At 40.5% G+C, this 21,639-nt stretch overlaps 2 protein-coding genes across 5 annotated transcripts; both read left to right on the top strand.

Annotated features, from left to right (window-relative positions):
- Positions 1-5,776: 5,776 nt before the first annotated feature.
- Positions 5,777-14,359, top strand: agtr1b (angiotensin II receptor, type 1b). Of its 3 annotated transcripts, none has more exons than XM_035998259.1 (2): positions 5,777-5,796; positions 12,309-14,359. In XM_035998259.1, exon 2 carries the CDS (start codon positions 12,415-12,417, stop codon positions 13,501-13,503), a length of 1,089 nt encoding a protein of 362 aa, XP_035854152.1. In that variant the 5' UTR covers positions 5,777-5,796; positions 12,309-12,414; the 3' UTR covers positions 13,504-14,359. The 3 variants fall into 3 exon arrangements, with proteins under 3 accessions (XP_035854152.1, XP_031160770.1, XP_031160771.1); XM_031304910.2 differs by lacking the exon at positions 5,777-5,796 and adding an exon at positions 6,775-7,091; XM_031304911.2 differs by lacking the exon at positions 5,777-5,796 and adding an exon at positions 10,386-10,478.
- Positions 14,360-14,569: 210 nt separating this feature from the next.
- cpb1 (carboxypeptidase B1 (tissue)) lies at positions 14,570-19,575 on the top strand. Of its 2 annotated transcripts, none has more exons than XM_031304909.2 (11): positions 14,570-14,756; positions 15,320-15,395; positions 15,722-15,846; positions 15,966-16,065; positions 16,160-16,261; positions 16,371-16,475; positions 16,564-16,674; positions 16,808-16,898; positions 17,275-17,477; positions 18,811-18,895; positions 19,207-19,575. In XM_031304909.2, exons 1-11 carry the CDS (start codon positions 14,656-14,658, stop codon positions 19,392-19,394), a joined length of 1,287 nt encoding a protein of 428 aa, XP_031160769.1. In that variant the 5' UTR covers positions 14,570-14,655; the 3' UTR covers positions 19,395-19,575. The 2 variants fall into 2 exon arrangements, with proteins under 2 accessions (XP_031160769.1, XP_035854151.1); XM_035998258.1 differs by having other exon boundaries at positions 15,722-15,850.
- Positions 19,576-21,639: the final 2,064 nt, after the last annotated feature.

Raw genomic sequence — 21,639 nt, 5'->3', positions numbered from 1 at the left:
GTCTTGGATATATTCACACACGGATGCATCTTAAAAGCACAATTTACTGTCCATATGTGATTTAATGGATGCTATTATTATCTGTATTATTTTTTAATTTAATTGGGGTTGACTCAAAACTCCTTGGTAATGTTTCTCTGCCTGGTTATGACTTTTTTTTTTTTTATAGAGTGAGGGTCATGGGTGAGAAAGAAGACTCAGTGCTGTTCACATGCTGTTTACTTAAGGAAAGCCTGGCCTGGGATAAGAAGAGGTTCCAGACCCTTAGTATGCTAGTGTGTGCGTGAAACTCTTCATCTTACGCACATCGCAGACTCACATACACACATGCTGAGTTTCACATACGGGAACAATACAGTAAGTAAGAGAGCATACAACGATACCCCCATTTGGATAAACACACGCAGGCTTTTTGCTTTGAAGTTAAGTGACAATAACAGTGAAGGAGCTATAATATGCATTAGAGTTGACAGCCCATACCGACAGCCCACTGCTACCAAACAATAAACTATTAGAATAAAAGAACATAGAGAATTTATCTGTTTACGCTCTTGTAATCTGTGTCTGTGATGTCTGATTTTATTGACAAATCTCTTTAATAAACTGAACCAAACCTTTACAGCAAACATACTTCCTTCCTTGCTTGAAGGCAATATTACTTCTTCCTCTGTTATCTCAGTCTATAATGTTCCTTTGGCTGAACAGATAGTACCGTAAGAAAGCCAAATACGACTATATGACAGCTCACTGTTTTATTGAATTCAAAGGTCATCCGAGTATAAATGCCTTTTTTCTAATCGTACATGGATCTAAAATATTCATGGGAGAGGTTACACTAAAGAAGAAGTAGCAAGCCTCCCTTAGCATCCCCCCTCTGTATTTTCCCATCCCTCCTTGTGTGTAGATGTAAAAAGGCAACCTTGGGGAGCCCAGACCTAAACAATGTGACTTTAAGAGGCCCCTTACAGGCCTTCCCACCACTTTCCTCCTCCAATCTCTTGGACGCTTCCTGTTTGTGCAAAAGATTTGTTGTCTTTGACATATCTGTTCTTTTAGCTCTGATCAAGAGTGTCGCAGCCACATCATTTTACATCTCCATGGTCAACCTCTGGGTCAAAGATTTCCGTGACGTTAAGCAGAATTTAAAGCTCAGGGGGCAAAGGTCAATCCAAAACCAGTATGCTTACAGGTGGTACTGCACATATTCCTGACTGCTTATAGCTCCAACTGAAAAACAACAACAAAAAACATTTCATGTGACAAAACACACTTTCTGTTCTGTTACTCCTTGTCCCCGTCATTCTCGTCCTCCCACACAAACAAAATGTTTTGAGTGAGGCTCATGTGGGCAACAACGCTAACAAGGCAGGTCAATTCAGTGTGAGAGATGCAGTAAATATTTTCTGAGCCTTGATGGCACCAGAGGGATAATGCTCGAGCTGTCCTTGACACCTTTGCAGCACACTGAGAAAATAAAAGGCTTGTTAAAGTCACATTGGACGGGTCCCTTGTGGGTCAGCCGAGGGAGATGTATGAAGCGCTGGATGTTTAAGACTGTCAGGAGCCCAGAAATTAGTTCTGTACAGATGGATGGATGTGTGTTATGTCTATATAAAGCATGAGAGTCCATTAGATAAAATACATGTTATATGGTGTTGTGGTGGCTTACTGGAGTCCAGCCTTCCTACCACATTGTTTACACTCCAAGCAAAAACACCACAAAACATCTTTTTAGGACAACATATTTTATAGCATTTAAAAACCCACACCAGATGTAAATTAGTTATAGTATTTGTAAACTGAACCGCTAGGCTCCCCCCAATGAACATAAGTCTTTAACACAAGAATCATATGTTGTATTTATTGTAACACTATAATCACTGCAATATTTACAAAAGAAAACTATTTATCTTAATTAGGTGACTAATTAAGTTGATAAATGTCTTAATTAACATAGCGCTATGTCAGCAAGTTACCACATAAAAGGTTTATCCATATGTAAATTATACTTTTGAAATTACAGTATTAGGGTTAAAAATATATTTTTCCTAAATAACAGATTTTTTTAATGAAAAGTGCTCTAAATCAGTGTACACGACAAACAATTACAACATAAAGTCCTGCATAATATACCAGTCAAAAGTTTGGGGTCACTTAGAAATTTCCATTCAACTCCATTACAGACAGAATACCAGCTGAGATCGGTTGCATTGTTTTTTTAACCAGGTCAGCAGTTTTCAGATTACGTTATGTGCTTTCATAATTGCAAAAGGGTTCTCCAATGTTTTCTCAGATTAGCCTTTTAAAATGATATCAGATTAGTAAACAGAATGTGCCTTTGGAACATTGGATGAATGGTTGCTGATAATGGGCAATGTAGATATTGCATTAAAGATCAGCCACTTCTTCTACAACAGTCGAGAACCCCTTTGCAATTATGTAAACACATAATGTAATCTGAGAACTGCTGCCCTGATTAAAAAAACAATGCAACTGATCTCAGCTGGTATTCTATCTGTAATGGAATGGAATGGAAATTTCTAAGTGACCCCAAACTTTTGACCGTATATATATATATATATATATATATATATATATATATATATATATATATATATATATATATATATATATATATATCAGTAAAAACGTATAAGATAGTTATAAGTTATAAATAAGAAGAAAAAAAGAAAAAGATAAGAATTAAACAAGCTGTCACATAACAAAGATGAAATGTGTATCTAATTATTAGATGAATATGGTAAAGGCCATGTTTAGTCCTCAATGAAACCAACATTACAAGGTAATAACTAAGTGAAAAGGATGTTTGCAAGACAACAGTCCCAAGTACAATACACAATAGCATATTCAGTAGGAGACTATCCCGAAACAGAAGGAAGGATGATGCAATACTACTTCAGCTAATACAACTAACAATAGTCAACACAAGAGTCCTCCTATTTCCCCACAATGCAAAATCAACATTATGAAAGCATCATAATTCACATGCAAAAATAAAAATACATTATATCACAATTTATATCAATGCAAACCTTATTTTCACAGTCTATGATGCTAACACTACATCCAAGTGGATGAGAGCAACAGCAAAAGCCAAGACATAGCAGCCACAAATAGATCTGCCAGAGAGCAATTAAACAGCAAGCAGCTTGTCAGCCAAACACATTAACACCAACCTAACAGAGCCAAAACATCTACTTACAATAGGCCTATATAATAGCACAAGCAGACACACATACACACACGCAGTCTGAAGCAAAGCAGTGATACCTGGCATTGAGTTTGGCAAGAGTCGCAGCAGAGCAAACTTGCAGCAGGTCCGGAAAACATCCAGTGTGAAGTTCAGGTTTGAAGCCAACGAAGGAATGACGAGGTTTGGATTTAACGTTAACGTGCCTGAAGCACAAAATTGTAGGCCTTTTTTCTTGCAAAGACGTTTTGAAGCAACAGTGATAATGAAGCCAGTAAGTTAGCTCAGGAAATGCTATATTAGCATTACCACCAATTGTTTGGGGGCAAACCTGTTTAATCCAGTCTATGGGGTAAACTTAGCATAATTGTTTAAGATTAGTGCCAAAGCAAGCATGGAAGGCGGGGTTATAGTTTAAATACTCTATTGTACAAGGGTGCGTTCAATTATGTTGCAGCAAATGGTGTCACCTGTAGTCAGTAGCTAATGCTAGTTTTCAGCTAACGTAGCTTCACTGCATACATTTCCAACCGTGTATCAACTTAGCATCATTGCTCACCTACCCCAGTTTGTGCCTTGTGTATTATCGCTACAGTTAGCCTGTAACAGAGTCAAACACCTTGGCAATACCTTAAAAGGTAAAGTAGAACTGACCCTCTTCACTGCTTAAATTTTGACCTGTCAAACACAGGTGTATCTAATAATATTATTAATTGTTGCATTTCACTGCAGTGATTGTAACATAGACATCCTTATGTTATGAGTTCCACCTGTGCTGCTGTTCCTGCTATGACATGTTCACATGTCTGCTGTGAAACAGGTCTATGAATAAAATTCATCTGGGAACGATGAGGCAACCGTTTTCATAGTTAGATTTAAAACATGTACAAGTACAAGATAGACTTTGGGAGAAAAACTGATGATGCTCATTAAAACCACATGTCAGCCTTTCTTGCTCTGCAGGTCACTTATACGCCAGAGATTTGTGTCTTTTGGCAAAGTTTACCCTGCATTGTTCAACAGAAACTAATAACTAACATGAGAAAAGAAACATGCAGCTCATGTTCTTCATCATTTCATTTTAATGAAATTGGCCCCTTGTCACTATAGTTTAAAATAAAATGCAATCATTTCACACATGAATTTTTGACGCAGCAACATGTCAAATCCTTTTACACAGGTATAAGTGATGACTCAGCTTCTTGTCAATACAGGTCAGCAGTTTACGGTTAAAGCTCAGTCTTCAGACCTCACAGAGTATTGTCTTTCTTCAGCAGGTGGCTGTGTGATGGTTTGGCATTTTAGTGCCTGTGTTGCTCTGGTGCAAAAGGTCCGTTGTTCCCCGCTGTGATCTGTGCTGCCACTAATTACCTTGGTCATCAATTCATTCTACTACAGCTTAAGTGCTAACACAGCTTATCTTGTTAGAGTGATTTGATTAGCAAGAGCATCGCCCACTATTGCACACCTCCAGGGTATGAGCACTTGAAGCTCATACAAAGCTTTGGCCTCTCTCTGGCCTTCCTCATCCAGAAATGATGCATTACCCAATAGATGATAAATGACCATATTCCTTGGGTTTTACTCAGATTACTGTTGCACAACACAAATTTGAAAAAATCTTGGATTGATCATTTATGTGTTATTTTAGAGTCAATCATGCAGTTTTTTACCCAGCACATGGAGTTTTACTTTGCAAAACGCACCCACCACAACCTGAAATAAACACCACCCATCCATTCTAAAAAGTTACAGTCCCATAGGACATTTCATTCCCCCACATAGTCTTCTCCCCCCAGATCTCCTTTTTTTTAGCAACATCTGTTTCTGCTTGTACTCGGGGAGTGTAAAGCAATGTTTTAGTGCAGGGTGTTGCAACAACATCCTGTTCCTACTTTGAATTATTTGTTTTGTTGAAAATGCGGTGGAGATTCGGAGCTTTATACATAACTGTTCCTTCCTGAGAGGACTTGTGGGTCAGATTTAGATTGTTGATCATTCTCGTGGCAGCGAGACCAAGCTACCGTATGGGTGCTCATTGCTGTGACAGAATACACAATAAAATTTGCCTAGTGGATGATTCTTATCAGTCGCGGTAATAGAAGACATAATGGAGCCTGATCATAGTCCCCCTGGAGGTGTAAATGGCTCTGTTGTTGTTTTTCAGACAAAGTGAGATACTGTCCTCTCTGCAACCTGCCCTGCCTGAAAAATGACAGGTATAAATGCTGAAGAGCACTCTGGTGCATGTCACGTGTTTTCATAAAAGTTTTCCAGATCTTTTTACGTGTTGCTTTTTGACCCTGTGTGACCTCCAAGATGCAGTGAGCTATAGTACGCTTGGTAAATGTGATTATTCTCAAATGACGTTGTCACCTGAGTGAGCAAAAGCCAAGAAACAGGACCTCCACTTAGCCCAAAGTGTGTTTTTCCTTTCTTGACTTGTTCGTCTTCAACCGAAGGTGATGGCTCTCTTCACCGTCAACACTGCGGACACTGAAACTGAAGGAGATTTAGAGGATGACAGCCATGCCGCCTCATCCATCACTATCCATCTCCATGACAGCTGCGATAGCAGCGGAGAGGTGAGGGTGTGACCCACTTCTCAACACCTGTCACACCTTGAGAAAAAACAAAAGAATAGTGAGACAAATATCTTTAGTGCCAAAGAGTGTTTGATTGATGTTTGCAGTTGCTAAAACTAAAGCTCCCTTATTATAACAGCTGGATTACACAACCGTAAAGAGTGCAGGCTTCAAATTTCTCCCTTACGCCCTATACAAATTCTTTTAGCATGCGTGAAATTATTCTTTGGAGTACAGTTTTACCAGTCACATCAGCAAGTGCCTCAATCACACTTAAATAGCCTCAACAAAGCCAGCTTGACCACGTGGAGTTGTTAGCTCGGCCACCCTGACATGCATATACATTCACACACTCTAACAATACATCAACCTCTTTAAAAAAAAAAAAGCTATGACAACTGAATCACAATGGAAAATGGGAAGTGTTCATAGGAAGGCCAGCGTGGAGTGAAAGAAAAGCGGTAACCCAACTCTCCGGCTCCCCCTTGCAAGTTCCCTCTCCTCGCCCCTGATACACCCTGGTCCAAGCCAAGGGCGAGCTTGTGGCAGCTATTAATACAGTGTGTCGACAGGTCCAATCACAATCAAAGCCTGGTTATGCCTTTTTATGCTGTGCAAAGGACAAATACAGGGGACTGCCATGGGATGAGAGATGAGCGCTAATGGAGGATAGAGTTGGTCGAGATATTAAAGTAAAATTAACCAAAGTGCTGTAAATACCACTGTGCATGCCTGTGTCTGATTAATTAAACTGTTACGCTGAATTGAACGCCCTCAAAAGATTGTGCAACAGGCCTTTAATAAGCTCCACTTGTCAAAGGTAGCAATAAATTTCATATGAAAGAGAAAGTGAGTGATTAAAAGTAGACATTTAGAGAGAGGAGAGAGAGATGGTGCTTGGGGAGTAGGGTGGAAGGAGGGGGAGGAGGAGAGGGGAAGAGGGTTGCTATTGTGTAAGATTGTGTGGGTGTGTGGGTGTGTGTGTTTGGATGCGCGCAGGAGAGATGGGCTAGGACAATACGTAGCTGACTAGCTCCAATGTTATTCATTCATCATTGTAGTGTGTGTGTGTGTGTGTGTGTGTGTGTGTGTGAGAGAGAGAGAGAGAGAGAGAGTAGTGTGTGTGTGTGTGGGGGGGGGGGGGGGGGGTTTGTGTGTCAGACGGTATTCCTGCTCGTCTCACTCCACCAGTTAAGTTAAATCAGAGGCAGCCACTGGCACACTGCAGTGGTCTCTCTATCTCTCTGTCTGTCCTGCTCTGAAAGCATCAACAACTTCCTGATTCAGCACCACAGGTAAGATCCCACATTACCTCATTTCCAGGAAGATGTTTTACCAACTTTTAAAAATGAAAAAAAATGATTGTTATTGTAAGTCTGTAAGCTCTTTAAATGTAACTTTCTGTAATAGCCTCTAATTGGATAAGCTTCTAATGTTTCAGCACAAAAAAGGTTTCAGCGTCTGTCAATATTTATATCACAAGCCCTTTGTTGAAATTTGCTGATATTACCTTGGGAACCCGCATATGGAGTAAATGCATTGAACAAAATGACATATAACAGGGGTGGCGAACCTGTGGCTCTTGAGCCGTATGCGGCTCTTTGCCTGCTCCTGTGAGGCTCTTACTGTGTGGCTGGGGGCTGTGTCATTGGTTGATTGTTGTTTTTAACTTTTTTGAAACATACAGTATTTCAGATAAGTAAAAAAAAAAACCATTTGAATGCATCTGCCAATACATTTGCCAATTATTTTTAAAATGGAAAATAATGCAGCAGAGTTCTGAGGACAGATTCTGCAACCTGAGGAAAAACAGCGGCCACAGATCACCTTCCTCGTTAACCCTTTCACTGCTGAATCTGATTGTTTGAAAGACCCTCTAGTGACAAATGAGTGAGAGAGTTGCTTTGAGTGGCCACAACCGAGTTCTAGCAAGACCTGAAAAGGATTGTGGATAACAAAGACTGTCAGGTTTCCCACGGAGTCAATCTAAGTGAGAAAAAAAACTATGAAAACTGCTATGTATTATGACTGTCATCAGATCTGGAAGACACTGTTGCTGTTGTAGTGTGGACGTGCATGTGTTGTGTGGCTTTTTGCTATGGTGCGTTTTTTTTTGTGGCTCTTTATACCTAACTGGTTGGCCACCCCTGACATATAACATGTATTCACTGACTTAATTGGTGCCACCTGTTGTTGTTTGTTCAACTAGTTCATGTGAAAGTCCTGTTTGATCAGAGCCTTTAAAACAACTACTCTAGCTGTGCGGTTTATGGGAAGAATCCAGAACTGGCAACTCCTCACTTTATTAGGAATTTAATTCCTAAAACAGGCAGGAAAAAGAGCAGATGGGGAAGAAAACATGGTGGCTGTGGAATAGTAGGGAAATGTATCTGTAGAAACGGAAAAAAAACAGGTGATATTTAATTTTCAGCCAGACAGGTTTAACTGTTGAAGAAGAAATAGAGTGATACTGTAGAATGAACATGAGGAAAAGAAGTTGTGGCTTCAGAGTGAAAGCAAGAGCTTTGTATGGGTTTCACTTTTATAGGCGCTTACTTCCCCCCCTAATGTGTATATCTTGGAGACAAACACTACTCTTGAGAGCCAGTAATTGTGTTATTTAATATAATCTCAGGTTTTATAGTTAAATGATCCTCTAACAAACTATCTCGGTGATCAAAAATAAGTAGGAGAGAAAGGGATTCATACGTTGTTTATAATGTTTTTGTAATTGAAAACTTCAGTAGCGTATTTTATTACGTACAGTACAGGAAATTAAGGGAAGCTCTACAGGCTGAAGTTTGTGCTGTTTAATTGTGCAAGTCACATGAAAGTGAAGTTTTGTAAATGCAGACATGGTTTCTGAAGCCAATATTTCCATTAGCCCATCTCTGGCAGTCCTCATTTTGTTCATGGACACTATCACTCTTACACACACACACACACACACACACACTTAATCAAAATCTTCTGAAAATATATGTATAAAATGCACATATTTTAAATGGAGAAGTATGGTGCTTTTGATGTAGTTTTTTTTAAATTGCAATCAACTTCATTGCGTGGCATCACCATACTTAACATTTAAGAGTTACTTTAGCTGTCAGTGAGTTTGCTCTTGGTCAAGTTTCCTACTTCAAAAACTCTTCAGCTGAAGTGAGAAACTGTAAGTTGAGCCAGAGGAGGAACTGAGTTATAGGAGGCTACGGTTGTGGTCCACTACACTTTTAGACACCCATACTATTACTCTACATGGAGGAGTAATAATGACAAATAAGCTGTTGTGCAATTCCAAGACCATGTATTGCCATTTGATGGTGGTGGTGTTACGGTTTAGGGATATTTCTGTTTCCAGTTTGTTCATTTCTGTTGTCTTTATTGTTTATTTGTGCATTTTCCCTGTGTTTGTATATTTATTCTGTTACCTGTTTGGATATTTCTTTTGCCTTGTTTGTAGATTTCTGTATGTATCTTGTTTTGTATATTTCTGTTGTGTAGATTTGTATTCCCTGTTCATTGTGTAGTTTGTTTACCCTGTTGACTGTTCTGTTCTCTGTGTATATTTCTGTTTCCTGTTTTATTTTGATAGTCCTGTCCCTCATTTGTTCATTACCTCATGTATTTAACCTCTGTGTTCCGTTTGTCTCTTGTCAGATCGTTTTGTATTCTGTTGTGTCCTGTCCCTGTAAGTTTGCTCCTTTTGTTTCTTGCCCGTGTTGCCGTCAGCCTGTGTTTTTCCTGTTGCTTTTGTATTTTTTTCTGAGTTTTTTTGTATGGTTTTTCCAGCCTCTGAGCGGCTTTTTTGTTATCAATAAATCCCTGAACTCAAGCCATCTCCTGCCTGCCTACCTCTCTCTGCGTTTGGGTCCTTTTTCCCTGGCTAATTGCAACAGGTGGGAAGCGGAGTATTACATTTGTATTCCTGTAACGTGTTTGAAGATACCATATGTAGCAAAACATTCTGTTGACCGAAAATGCCTGAAACGAGACCTAAACGTGGGTGGCTGAGGTGGTGTGTTCTCAGTAAGATGAACCTCACTTCATAATGGGCTGTAATACGTTTGTAAATCATTAACTCCATCAACCAGGCATTTTAGTGGCTCTCTCTATAGGCAGCCAGATGGTGGTGCTCATGTCAGAGCAGACAGGTACTCAGGTCGAGGGCATCCTCAGATAGCTCTGTTGTTGGGAACCACCATTCCATCCAAACTCAGTCCTACTCGGCACATCATTTTTCTAGGTTTAGCTTTCTAAGGAATTCCCAGGGTCTCAGGAAGGGGCTTTATTTAAATACCCCAAAATAGCGTTAAAATGGAATGTTGCTGCTACAGTGCCATTAAGGAGTCAGGCTATGTAGAGCAAAAATGCCTCCAAACTTCCTCCTAATCAAGATTGTATCATTCATTGTAAGCAGCTGTGTGTTTGCAAACACATGCAGACCATTGTCTCGTCCGAGCGGATGCAGCTTGTTCATGGACCTTGTGAAGTAGGTGTTTACCTTCCTGTCTGTGGTCACCCAGGGTTTATGGCTATCATTCAGTAATGTGCCATCTCACTTCCGAGCTATAGCTCACTGGACACGCAGCCTTGTTTATATTCACTCCTTATGCACATCCCCTGGCATTGAGCATCTCCCTCATGGAAAAATACTGGTGGTTAAAATGCCAGCCTTTTCAATAATGGTAAGAGGCATGTGGCGTCCATTTTCTCCCATATTTCCATTTGTGGTCACGAGAAATCTTAGCATCAAGAGATTTTCTTAAACAGTTTTAAATCCCACTGTTTTAAAGCAGTGAAACTGATGTGTTTTGTCGCTGTCTTCTGTGTAGTTAAAATGTACAGCCACCCACTGTTATTATAAAAAGAAAACACATGTACAGTAAATCCAAGCAGTGACATCTGTGTTGGTGCTTTACCCTACCTACTACACCAGGATATTCTGTGCAGGAAACTCGCAAAGATATTTCATTATTCTGTTGCCCTTGGCACCCACACATCTTCCACACTCAACAATCCCCACATCTGCAACCGATACGGTAGTTGCTTTAGTGCACAGTGTTTTTTTTCCCAAAGAATTCACCCACCGAAACCTAGTGGAAAATGAGGAGATCTTGGACTGGGAGATAAAATAGTTCTACTGGCAGGGCTCAGACTGTCTTAATGCCAACCAGAGGGCAATAGGAATGCAGATAGGGGAAGGTTTTTAAATGTGCATAATTCAGTAAGTACTGTAAGTCCAGCTGTAAGAGCAACAGCAGCAACTGTATTTCTGCAAAAGGCAATTGATCGATACTTTTTAATTGTACAATAATTTCCATCATGATATCACAGTACTGTGTCAGCTGTGAGATGGGAGTAAAATCTTGAAGCTAGAATGCCATCTTGTGGCTAGACACCTGCTTAGTTTAGTGAAACTGGTAATCAGAAGATTTCAATTTTTTTATGTGGCAGCGTATACAGTAGTCTACACTTTATCTGTATTATACAAAAGAGTCCACTTCATATTCTTAAAAAACATATATTTTTGGAATTATCTGTATATGCAGTTTGCCCCCTTTAAGCTTAAAATTCAGAGGATGTTTTCCCCTGCCATCTGTTTGGTTTTAATGCAACTGCGAAAATGTTGTCAATTTCATGTAATTAGTAACAGAAACTATCTTTGCAGCTATAGTGATAGAATATATGAGGCTTATGCTAATATTATTACATCAGCCCCACTAATGACACTCACTAAGCCATTCTATTAAAACATAAAGACTCTAAACAAAGGGTAGAATTAGTTTTTTATTCCCATTTCACATTCTGCTGGTACAAATGAAGCAAAAACGAGCCCTGAGGCAAATATTTCCGCAGCACGCAGGTTTGATTTTCTCACAGAGCAATGTTTCCACAGAGCCGAATCCCTGCTGTCCTGTTTGTTTAGGTGTGTGCTGATTAGAAGTTCTCATGCTGGGTACAATGTATCTCTGCACACCAAGGGTTTGAAACGTGACATGTCTTCTACAGTGACTGGAGCCTCAACCCTCTCTTTCTCTCTCCTCCCTCAGTACCTCAGTGTTTAATGGTGTTGTTATCCAAGCTCACACTTTGCCATGCAGTCTTCATTAACACAGGTCATAACACAAGGCATAAATGTTCTCCTTCCGGGTGCTGACAGTCCACCCAGATGGACGGACCATTTGATAAACACTGTACTGTTTTACTGTTGCCATTCATTAGCCGAGAGACGATATAAATGAGAAGGGAGAATGCAGACTGTCTGAATAATGATGTTTCAAAGGGCATTTTTGGAATATTGAATAACATAGAACATCTGTTTTTCATGGCTTCTTATTTTACAGAAATAACATAAAGCGTCAGGATGGCTTTAATATGTAGGTCTTTAATGAGCTGGTGTAGGGTGAGCACTTTCATTGGGGCTCGTGTGGATTAGCGTTTATGGGCCATGCCAGCGGTAATGATGGCTCTTCCCCTAGACTGCCTGTGACATTTTTGTTGTGTTTCTTTTATAGGACTCGCTGAGGCCCTCGCCCAAGGCCTGTATCAGTCACCACAGACGCACCCTGCCGACAGGGCCCCTGTTTAAAGGTCCCAGGATCTGGCACTTAAAAAAGGAAAATGCAGAATATAACTGCAGGAGCGACAGAAGGGATAGCTCTGACATGCGGCATGTCTGGAAGCCATGAATTCATCTTCACCCTGGTACCCGTTGTCTACGGCTGTATCTTTGTTGTAGGCATTGTCGGAAACAGTATGGTAGTGGCTGTCATCTACTGCTACTTGAAGCTCAAGACGGTGGCCAACATATTTGTGCTCAACCTTGCTGTTTCTGACCTCACCTTCCTCATCACTCTGCCCATGTGGGCCACCTTCACCGCCACAGGCTACCACTGGCCCTTTGGAGGATTCCTCTGCAAGGCCAGTGCAGGGCTGGTGATTTTTAACCTCTACACCAGCATCTTCTTCCTCACAGCACTCAGCATTGACCGCTATCTTGCTATCGTCCACCCACTGCGATCACGCAGGTTACGCACGGTGCTGTACGCCCATATCTCATGTGTAGTGGTCTGGCTTTTTGCCTTTGTGCTTAGTGTGCCCACAGCACTGACCAGGGATGTCATCAACATCAGAAACTACACTACAGTGTGTGCCATTCTGCACCCAGCCACTGAAAATGTTGTGAGGGTGAAAGAGCTCCTGCTGGCCATCAGCCTGCTGAAAAGCCTGCTGGGCTTCCTGGTGCCCTTTGTTATCATCATCACATGTTACTGCCTCATCGGACGGGCGCTGGTGGGGGCGAGGCACATCCAGAAAAGTTCCCGTTCACGTGATGACGAGGTACTGCGCATGCTTGCAGCAGCTGTCCTAGCCTTCTTCCTGTGCTGGGTGCCCCATCAGGTGTTCCACTTAATGCAGGTACTCACCCAGCTAACACCGGTGGAGAACTGTGCCATCCTGGAAATCATAGACACGGCCATGCCCTTCACTATCTGCATTGCCTACTTCAACAGCTGCGTTAACCCTATTGTGTACGGATTTGTTGGGCATAACTTTCGCAAGAACTTCCTGCGTCTGTTGCGCTGCTTGCCAAGTGAAACTAGAGGGCCTCACCCAAGCATTAGCTCCAAGATGAGCGCCCTCTCTTTTCGTGCCTCTGAGGCATTGAGCCTCACAGTCAAAAGCAAGGCTTCCTCTGACGACAAGTGAAGAAGAAAACAGAGAGACGATATGTTCACTCTTCCCGCTCTTTTGGTCTGTGGTTAAGGGGCCAGGCATGGAGAAATTCCATGCATTTAAAACCCCAACTGTATTACCAAGCACTGAATCATGCAGAACAGTTAACATTATTAATGTCCCTCTGTGAGTCCAAGAGACATTCATTACATTGTACAGTGCTTATCTGAAGAATGATTATTCATAAACCATCACAGGTCACACAGCACTCATGCTTGTCACATTTATGCAGGCAGATGTTTTACTCGAAGCATGTGAAATGAATCTCACTGGCATCAGTGAAGTAAAGAAAATCCAGGAATTAACTACTGTATATCAAAGCTAGAAAATACTATACATAATTACAGATCACTTATGCCATTATTTATATAAGATATGCATGCACTGCAGGATTTTGTCGCTGTTGTGCCTTAAGGATACAGTGCAGTGATATATTGTCCAGTGATAACCATTCTGTGTGCTCAGTAGGTCTTTCACCAGTTGAAACAGTGATCAAGTGCTCAGCAAAGATGCCAAAGCTAAAAAAGAAAAGAAAATCATTAGCACCTGTGCATGCTCTGCCAGCAGCTGTCTGCAGTACATACAACATTGGAAAAGTGAGCTTATAACATATGTGACTATGATAACTAGTGCCTGCATGTTATATGTGGTTAAGTGTTTGCATAATGAGTTTGAAATAATACACAAACACTCCAGGCAGGGGGATCATTGTCAATATATCTGCTGGTTGTCTATGTGGTATTTAAACATGTTGAGATATTGTTTTTCCTACTCTGTAAATGTACAGTTTGTGAATATATGAAATTATAAGTAAAATAAAATTCTGTAGTACTAAGTTGACTTTGTATTACCTTATGATAAAAAGATACAAATTATCCTGATTAGTCATGAAAATGTGTCATTAGTTACCAAAACATCCAGAATGAGATTAAGTATTAAGGATCAAAAAAGTTACCTTGGCTCAAAATGTCCCTAAGCACCTCTAGCATTTATTAATCATTGACTATGTCCTCACGTTCCTCCACGTAGCACCTAAAAACAACAGGTGGCTTTTTGGGAGGATGTGTGACATGTTGCTGCATTACAGACGAGGATTGGTAGATGGGCAGCCGGTAATGTTTATAAATGCTGTTAAACAGTGAGTTCAGCCTCACAGACAACATGAGGGCCCTCCTGCTTCTTGGATTGGTGGCTGTTGCCCTGGCTGAAATCACTCACTTCGAAGGGTAAATATCTAGTATTTGTCAAAGCAAAAAGACACATTTCTGTCAATTATGTGTGACACTATTGCCATACAATGTCTAAATTACAGTGCCAATCATGACTTTGCATTAAGCATGCATGATGACATACTGTAGTATGGTTCTTGACCTGTCTGTTATGAATTATACAGTAGGATGGTATTAGCCAATATTAACCTGTGCGCCAAATGAGTACTGAATTATGGTTCAATGTAATTTGCCTGCCATCAATTGACCATATGTCAATTTCCAACACGGTCTCACGTCAAGTTGTGAAATGGTCACGTTTTGACCGTTGACCAAATGTGGAATTTAACATGTATAAAACAGTTATTAGGTATAAACCTTGCATAAGTGCCATTGAATAACATATTTAACAATCACAACACATTTCACACTTGTGAAAGGCCAGCACTTGTGCAGTTTGCATTTTATACATGCACAGAGTATTATTTTACAGTGTAGTAAAGAGACTGCCCAGTAATGTGACCACAAAACTGTGGCTATTGTACCATATTTGTGATCTCTCTCTCTCTTTTTTTCACTAGAGAGAAAGTCTTCCGTCTGAAGCCTGTACTTGATGAGCATGTGACCCTCATTAAGGACCTGGCTAAGAGCATCGAGGTACCTTGATGCTTTCTCTCACACACCCACACACCTTATAATGCTATATTTACTCACTACATGGGATTTAATTGGTTTGCTAATGGTGGAAGAGGTTAAATTGGATATATTTTTTGGGTCAATTCACTGAACGCCTGTTCAGATATGCAAATCATATCTAATTGCACTTTTTTTTTGAATACTTAGATCAATTACTGTCTATATTGCTGGATCTTTGTCATCTCACATTCACTTCACAATAATATGTCTTTTAGCTTATCAAAGTTTGTCAAATGAAAAGATTGAGCTCAGCATGCCCAAGTGTTTGACTTTGGCGCCATCTGCAGGTCGACTTCTGGAGACCCGAGAGCCCTGAGCTGGTGACCATCGACATCGATGTGGACATCCGTGTGCGGGCCATGTACCTGGATATGGTGTACACCACCCTGCAGCAGAATGACATGGAGTACAAGTAGGTCACAAGACAAAGATGCAAAATAAATCTTTATCTGATTTACACTTAATCGAAGACAGAGGTTTTATTTTATACATGTGCTTTTTAAATATTTGTTTTAATGAATCCCTCTTCAGGGTCCTCATTGAGGATGTGCAGTCTTCTGTTGATGCTCAGGTTGATAACAGGCCCTCTCCCAGAGCCCACAGCTACACCAAGTACAACACCTGGGATACTGTAAGAGGAAAATAGATCAATCTCTTCCACAATCACAATCTCACCTGACTGGATTGTTATTTCCTGTTCTTATTTGTTTTCCCTTTAATTTCAGGTCCAGTCCTGGATCGCCTCCATTTCCTCCTCCAATCCTAACCTGATTAGCAAGCAGGTGATTGGAAGCACCTACGAGGGACGCCCCATGACTGTTCTCAAGGTATTACAAGACTTATCTGATATATCAGTCCCTCGTGTTGAAAACTGTTGGATAAGTATACCACTGATTATTCTCACAAATGTTTTCTTCTTACTTTTAACAACCACAGCTCGGTAAGAAGTCCAGCTCCACCAAGCCCGCTATCTTCATGGATTGTGGTATTCACGCTAGAGAGTGGATATCTCCTGCTTTCTGCCAGTGGTTTGTCAAGGAGGTAAGGAAAACACCTGGATGGGCATGGCAAGCGTTTATACAAAGACTTCCACTCATAACATCACAGAATGTTTTCCAATCATCCTCAGGCTCTGTCCACCTATGGCAGTGATTCTCAGATGACCAGTCTGCTCAACCAGATGGATGTATTTGTTCTGCCTGTCTTTAACATTGATGGCTACGACTACACCCACAAGAGCGTAAGTTCCAACTTCAAGCTTAAATTTATAGTGTAACCTAATAGAGACCATGCAGTCTTTTTTATCTTAAAGAATTTGTTGGTTTGTTAAATGCATGTCTGATATGTTTATTCTGTCCACTGGGGGACTTTAGAACAGGATGTGGAGGAAGACTCGCTCCAGGAAATCTGGATCCAGCTGCATTGGTGCCGATCCCAACAGGAACTGGAACGCTGGCTGGTGCAGTAAGTGCAACATATACGTGGCTATATCCCAAAGGGGTACTTTTATATTGCACTACTACAAAGATGGGGGTATATGTGAAACTGATTTATTTATAAATGGCCAAACTCTGTGCAGCACAGGCCGAGGTATCTTGACTTTTAGTGCCTAGTGTGAGTCATCCCACATCTTTCAAATCTACACATTGTACGTTTTTCTCAAACTCCTTCCAGAGCCACATACTGTGAGACATTATATAACTGTTTTCAGAGGCTGTATAGTACTCTTCAAGTCAACTTCATGTGTACAATCATGCCTTCAAGCATAGTCACAATGCATTTGAAGAAGTAAAATAAATGTCTCTATTCATGGTTTTCAACAATGTAATTTTCAATACAGCCACTGGAGCCTCCAGCAACCCCTGCAGCGACACCTTCTGTGGGTACAGTCCTGAGTCTGAGATCGAGGTCAAGAACGTTGCCGACTTCATCCGCAGGAACAAGTCCGTCCTCAAGGCCTACCTAACCATCCACTCCTACTCCCAGCTGCTGCTCTTCCCCTATTCCTACACCTTTGAGCTGGCTGCACACCACAGTGAGCTGGTAAGTCATCATTATCTGCCATAATTGCTGAATGAGGACAGTGAATATATTAACTAACATGCTTGGTCAGTCACAATGACTATATAATTATTCATCATGGCAGTGTCATATGCATCGCTAAAGTGCGGCACCCTAATGTATACAGCCTTAATGGAAATGTATGCATTAGGAACACAATAACAATAGATTAACAGCATTAGACATAGGTATGTTACATTTTGGATCAATCTGGCTCTTCATGTAATGATCGTCAGAGAAGCATCAAAGGTAAAAGTAGTGCCACTATAAGGACTAAATTGACGGCAGCATTTCTTTTAAATGATATTACATCTATACAGGAAATTACACTCATTAGATGCTAACTAAATAGCGTGAACAATGTCTTTATGATGGGCAGCATTTCGGTGTGCATCTCATTTCAAAGAATAGCAGCATATTAAAACTTTCAGAACAAATGTTATATAATATGAATATAATAGAAACTGATTATAATATCTCTAAAGGTGTTTCCAAAAGCTTAAGCAAGAATTTAACCCAGTTCCATTATGACTCTTATCTAAAGGTCACACTTGGCTGCTGCAAATCATTTACTCCCTGCTCATATGCTTCATTCTCGTGGTTCTTTTACCTCTCACTGGGGTGTACAGTTAACACTCACACCCCTGATCCAGCTCTCATACTAACTGAGGCACATCACATGTCTCTGCCTTTCTATTACCCGCTCGTAATTTAACTCTCTTCTGACACGTTACAGAACAAAAGAACTCTGGGGATCTGTCATAACTCATCTGCTCTTCCAGAAATATCATTTCCTGCTTGTGCATTTCTCTGAGGGTTTCATTTCCTGTTGGGACTCACTGAAGCGTTTTACTTTTTTCTGTAATATCATTAAACGTGTTTTGTTCGAAAAAGCGCAATGGATGATGGGCAAAAAACCCCATGTATTTACTGTTCTTAATACAAGCTGGGTTTTTCTTTTCACTTTAAATCAAAACTATTTAACTTTTAAAAGAATTGATGACACAGTCTTAACACTTACAAATCAAAAGTTGAATTCATAATAGATAAAAAGCACTGTTGCTCAATTCATTAAACTCAGGTGTTTTGCTGATACAACCTTACTTGGTCTGGTATGAACAGTAGCTTATGGTGGCTAATGTTAGCTAACTTCTGATATATTTTTTATGTTCTCTGATGCTGTCTGAAGTGTGTAAATACAGGAATATAACAGGCTCAGATATATCAAAGTATTCAGTTAAATATATGAAAAAATTGGTAAAAAATCGTCTGATTGGTCCTTTGATCTGACTTTTGTTTGTTCTCTGTTTTGTAGCTGAAGGTTGCTGAGGGAGCTTCTGCTGCTCTGCGTAGTCTGTATGGTACTAGCTACACCAGTGGACCCGGTGCTGCAACCATCTGTAAGTACAGCGAGTATTGCAGCTACATTGGTCTCCATGGAGAAATAGTGTATTAGAGAAAGCTTGATATTCTATCTCCCACCTATAATGATATGCATTATGATGTGTTCACAATGTACCAACCATTTCTTGATATATATGGCCTCTAGAGTCAAGAAAAAAGCAATTGCCTATCATGAGAGAAAGCTATTTCTAGCAAGGATTTTGTTTTGGCCCCTGAAAGCATTATTTGTATAAAAACACATCCAGGCTGTCCCAGGTCATCAGCATATCCCACTCTGAATGATCCCCCTATCCTTATATGTCCTCAGACCCCGCTGCTGGAGGCTCTGATGACTGGGCCTACGACCTGGGAGTAAAGTATTCCTACACCTTCGAGTTGCGTGACACTGGTCGTTATGGCTTCCTGCTGCCCGAGTCTCAGATCAAGCCCACATGCGAGGAGACCATGCTGGCCGTCAAGTACATCGCCGCCTACGTGCAGAAGAACCTCTATTAAAGAGCGGAACTGCCAGGACCCCTGCCAACTCAGCTCCTCTACACCAGCCCCCAGCCCCTCCAACCTCTCAGCCATCTCCAGCCTGTATCCATGGATACAGGCACCACCCGCCATGTTTCCTCGCTGTGCTTGACAGAATGTCAAGATGAGTGCAAACAATAAAATCAATGATCCATCCCCACACGCTGAACCAATTTTTTTATGTGTATATGATAATATAGTGTCTGATGGACTGAGCCTTTCTCGTTTGTATGGAAATATACAACAAAACTAAATGCTTACATCACAAAAATAATGCTTACATGTAACAGCCCATCACAAATAGGCCAGGAAACTAATAATAAAATAATAAATAATTTGCTTTAAAAAAATCCTTCATAGCCCAGGAAAACATAGCGAGACACTGAACTTTAATAACCATTTTTTTTATTTTTTTATATAAACTTTATTTAACCAGGTAAGCCAATTAAGAACAAATTCTCATTTGCAACGACGACCTGGCCAAGGCAAGGCATAAAACGTGCGAGACAACATAGTTATACATTAAATACGCAAAATATAAACATACAAAATACAACAAAGAGTCTACAAAAAATACAGATCAAATATAAAAATTGAGTGTAGTACAGAATCTGCATACAATTTGTGCAAATGGAATAGTGCAAAAAGCATTAAACAGATATTAAACAAATATGACAGCAGTGCAGGTAAGATTGTGCCACTATGCATTGGAGCATAAGAGACAATAAAGTGAGCGTGTGCAATACTGCGTGAACCATCCTGTTGCCTTAAACAAGTCAGCTGATGACTAGAGGATGGACCTTTTACACAGCAGATATTTTGACTTGTCATAGTAGGAAAAGCACAGCTGAAATTGATAACCTTAACGATGGCTCCATTCCATCAAGTGTCCCAGTAAGCTATTTCAGTGAGTCAGCATGCACAATACTAGGGCCTCTCCTAAGTGGAATGCAGCCATCATTAATGTTTTTGAATACACCTGTGCTTTTCCTACTATGACATGTCAACCGTGAAAAAGGTCTATGCTTCTCAATCAAAAACAGCACACAAGATCCAAAATCATTGACTAATCTACTGTATCAGACCCTTTGAACCCAGGTGATTCTTCTTGCTCTGCTGGCGCTGTTCCAGTGGTGGAGGTTGGGTGGGTGGGGGTATCAGTCTTTAAGGATTTTAGTCCAGCAGCACCCACAGAGTAACTCCTTGGCAGCGTCTCCACTCTGCCAAGCATTTGCCTGAGTGGAGAAAATAAAGGAGCCAAAGATCAGCAGGGAGTTTAACTGCACTGGCACAAATTTCTGAAGCAGAAGGTAGAATTTCAGTGATTGCTTTTGTATCATTATGACAAATGCAAATTTATAAACATTTGTAAATCAAAGGTTTCATATTTTTTAATAGACATCCAGAAAGGAACCAAGGCACACGTCTTACAAGAAATATTTTTAAAATGCCTTTAATGCATCTGGCACATTCTAAATAGAACAGGATTTATTTATTTTTAACAACAACTTCAACACGTTTTGGCATCCAGCCTTCTTCAGGAAGTTACAGGCTCAGGAGTAGGGGTGAAACAATTTAAAGCACCAGGTGTGAGCAGCACATCAACAGGTGCAGACATTCAGCAATCAAGGTCAACCCCTCTACAACAGTGTTCACCCAGTCTGTCACAAAAACCGAATGTGGTCAGCAGGGGGCATCGTCCCCAAAGGTCAACAGGGTGACCTCTCAAGACAAAGAAAAACACAAAAAGGAAAACGAGACAAAAGAGGAGACATGTCTTAACCAAACCAACAGTATTAACATACAACAGAAAACAGTTTACAAGAAGTGACTTATATCTAAGGGAAATGTGTAGCTCTTAGCTTGAAAACCCAGAGGCTCCCATGTTGGTTCAGCTGTTTGATCCTATCATCTCCTCCTATCACTAATATAAGTTCCAAGAAGCTCTCCAATCTCTTCCATTCTTCATTGTTTCATATTAGTTGTTGGATAGTTTTTCTCCAGGCTAGGCTTCTTAACCTGTGTTCATAATTTCCCCCAAATCAGTTGTGCCGTTAAGGGAATATTCCATTATATGTGCATTCCAAGTACACTCACCTAATCTTGTTTTTTTTAAACATGAAAAAAAATAATACAGTTAACCCCCCTCCGCCCTCCCCCTAGTATTAGACCCATGCCCAAAACACCACTTGATCTAAGAATTAACTCAAGAGCTCTACTGAGA

The sequence above is a fragment of the Sander lucioperca genome, chromosome 23 (genome assembly GCF_008315115.2).
Source record: "Sander lucioperca isolate FBNREF2018 chromosome 23, SLUC_FBN_1.2, whole genome shotgun sequence".
Classification (NCBI taxonomy): Eukaryota; Metazoa; Chordata; class Actinopteri; order Perciformes; family Percidae; genus Sander; species Sander lucioperca.
This window is presented reverse-complemented; position numbering and strand designations above follow the sequence as displayed.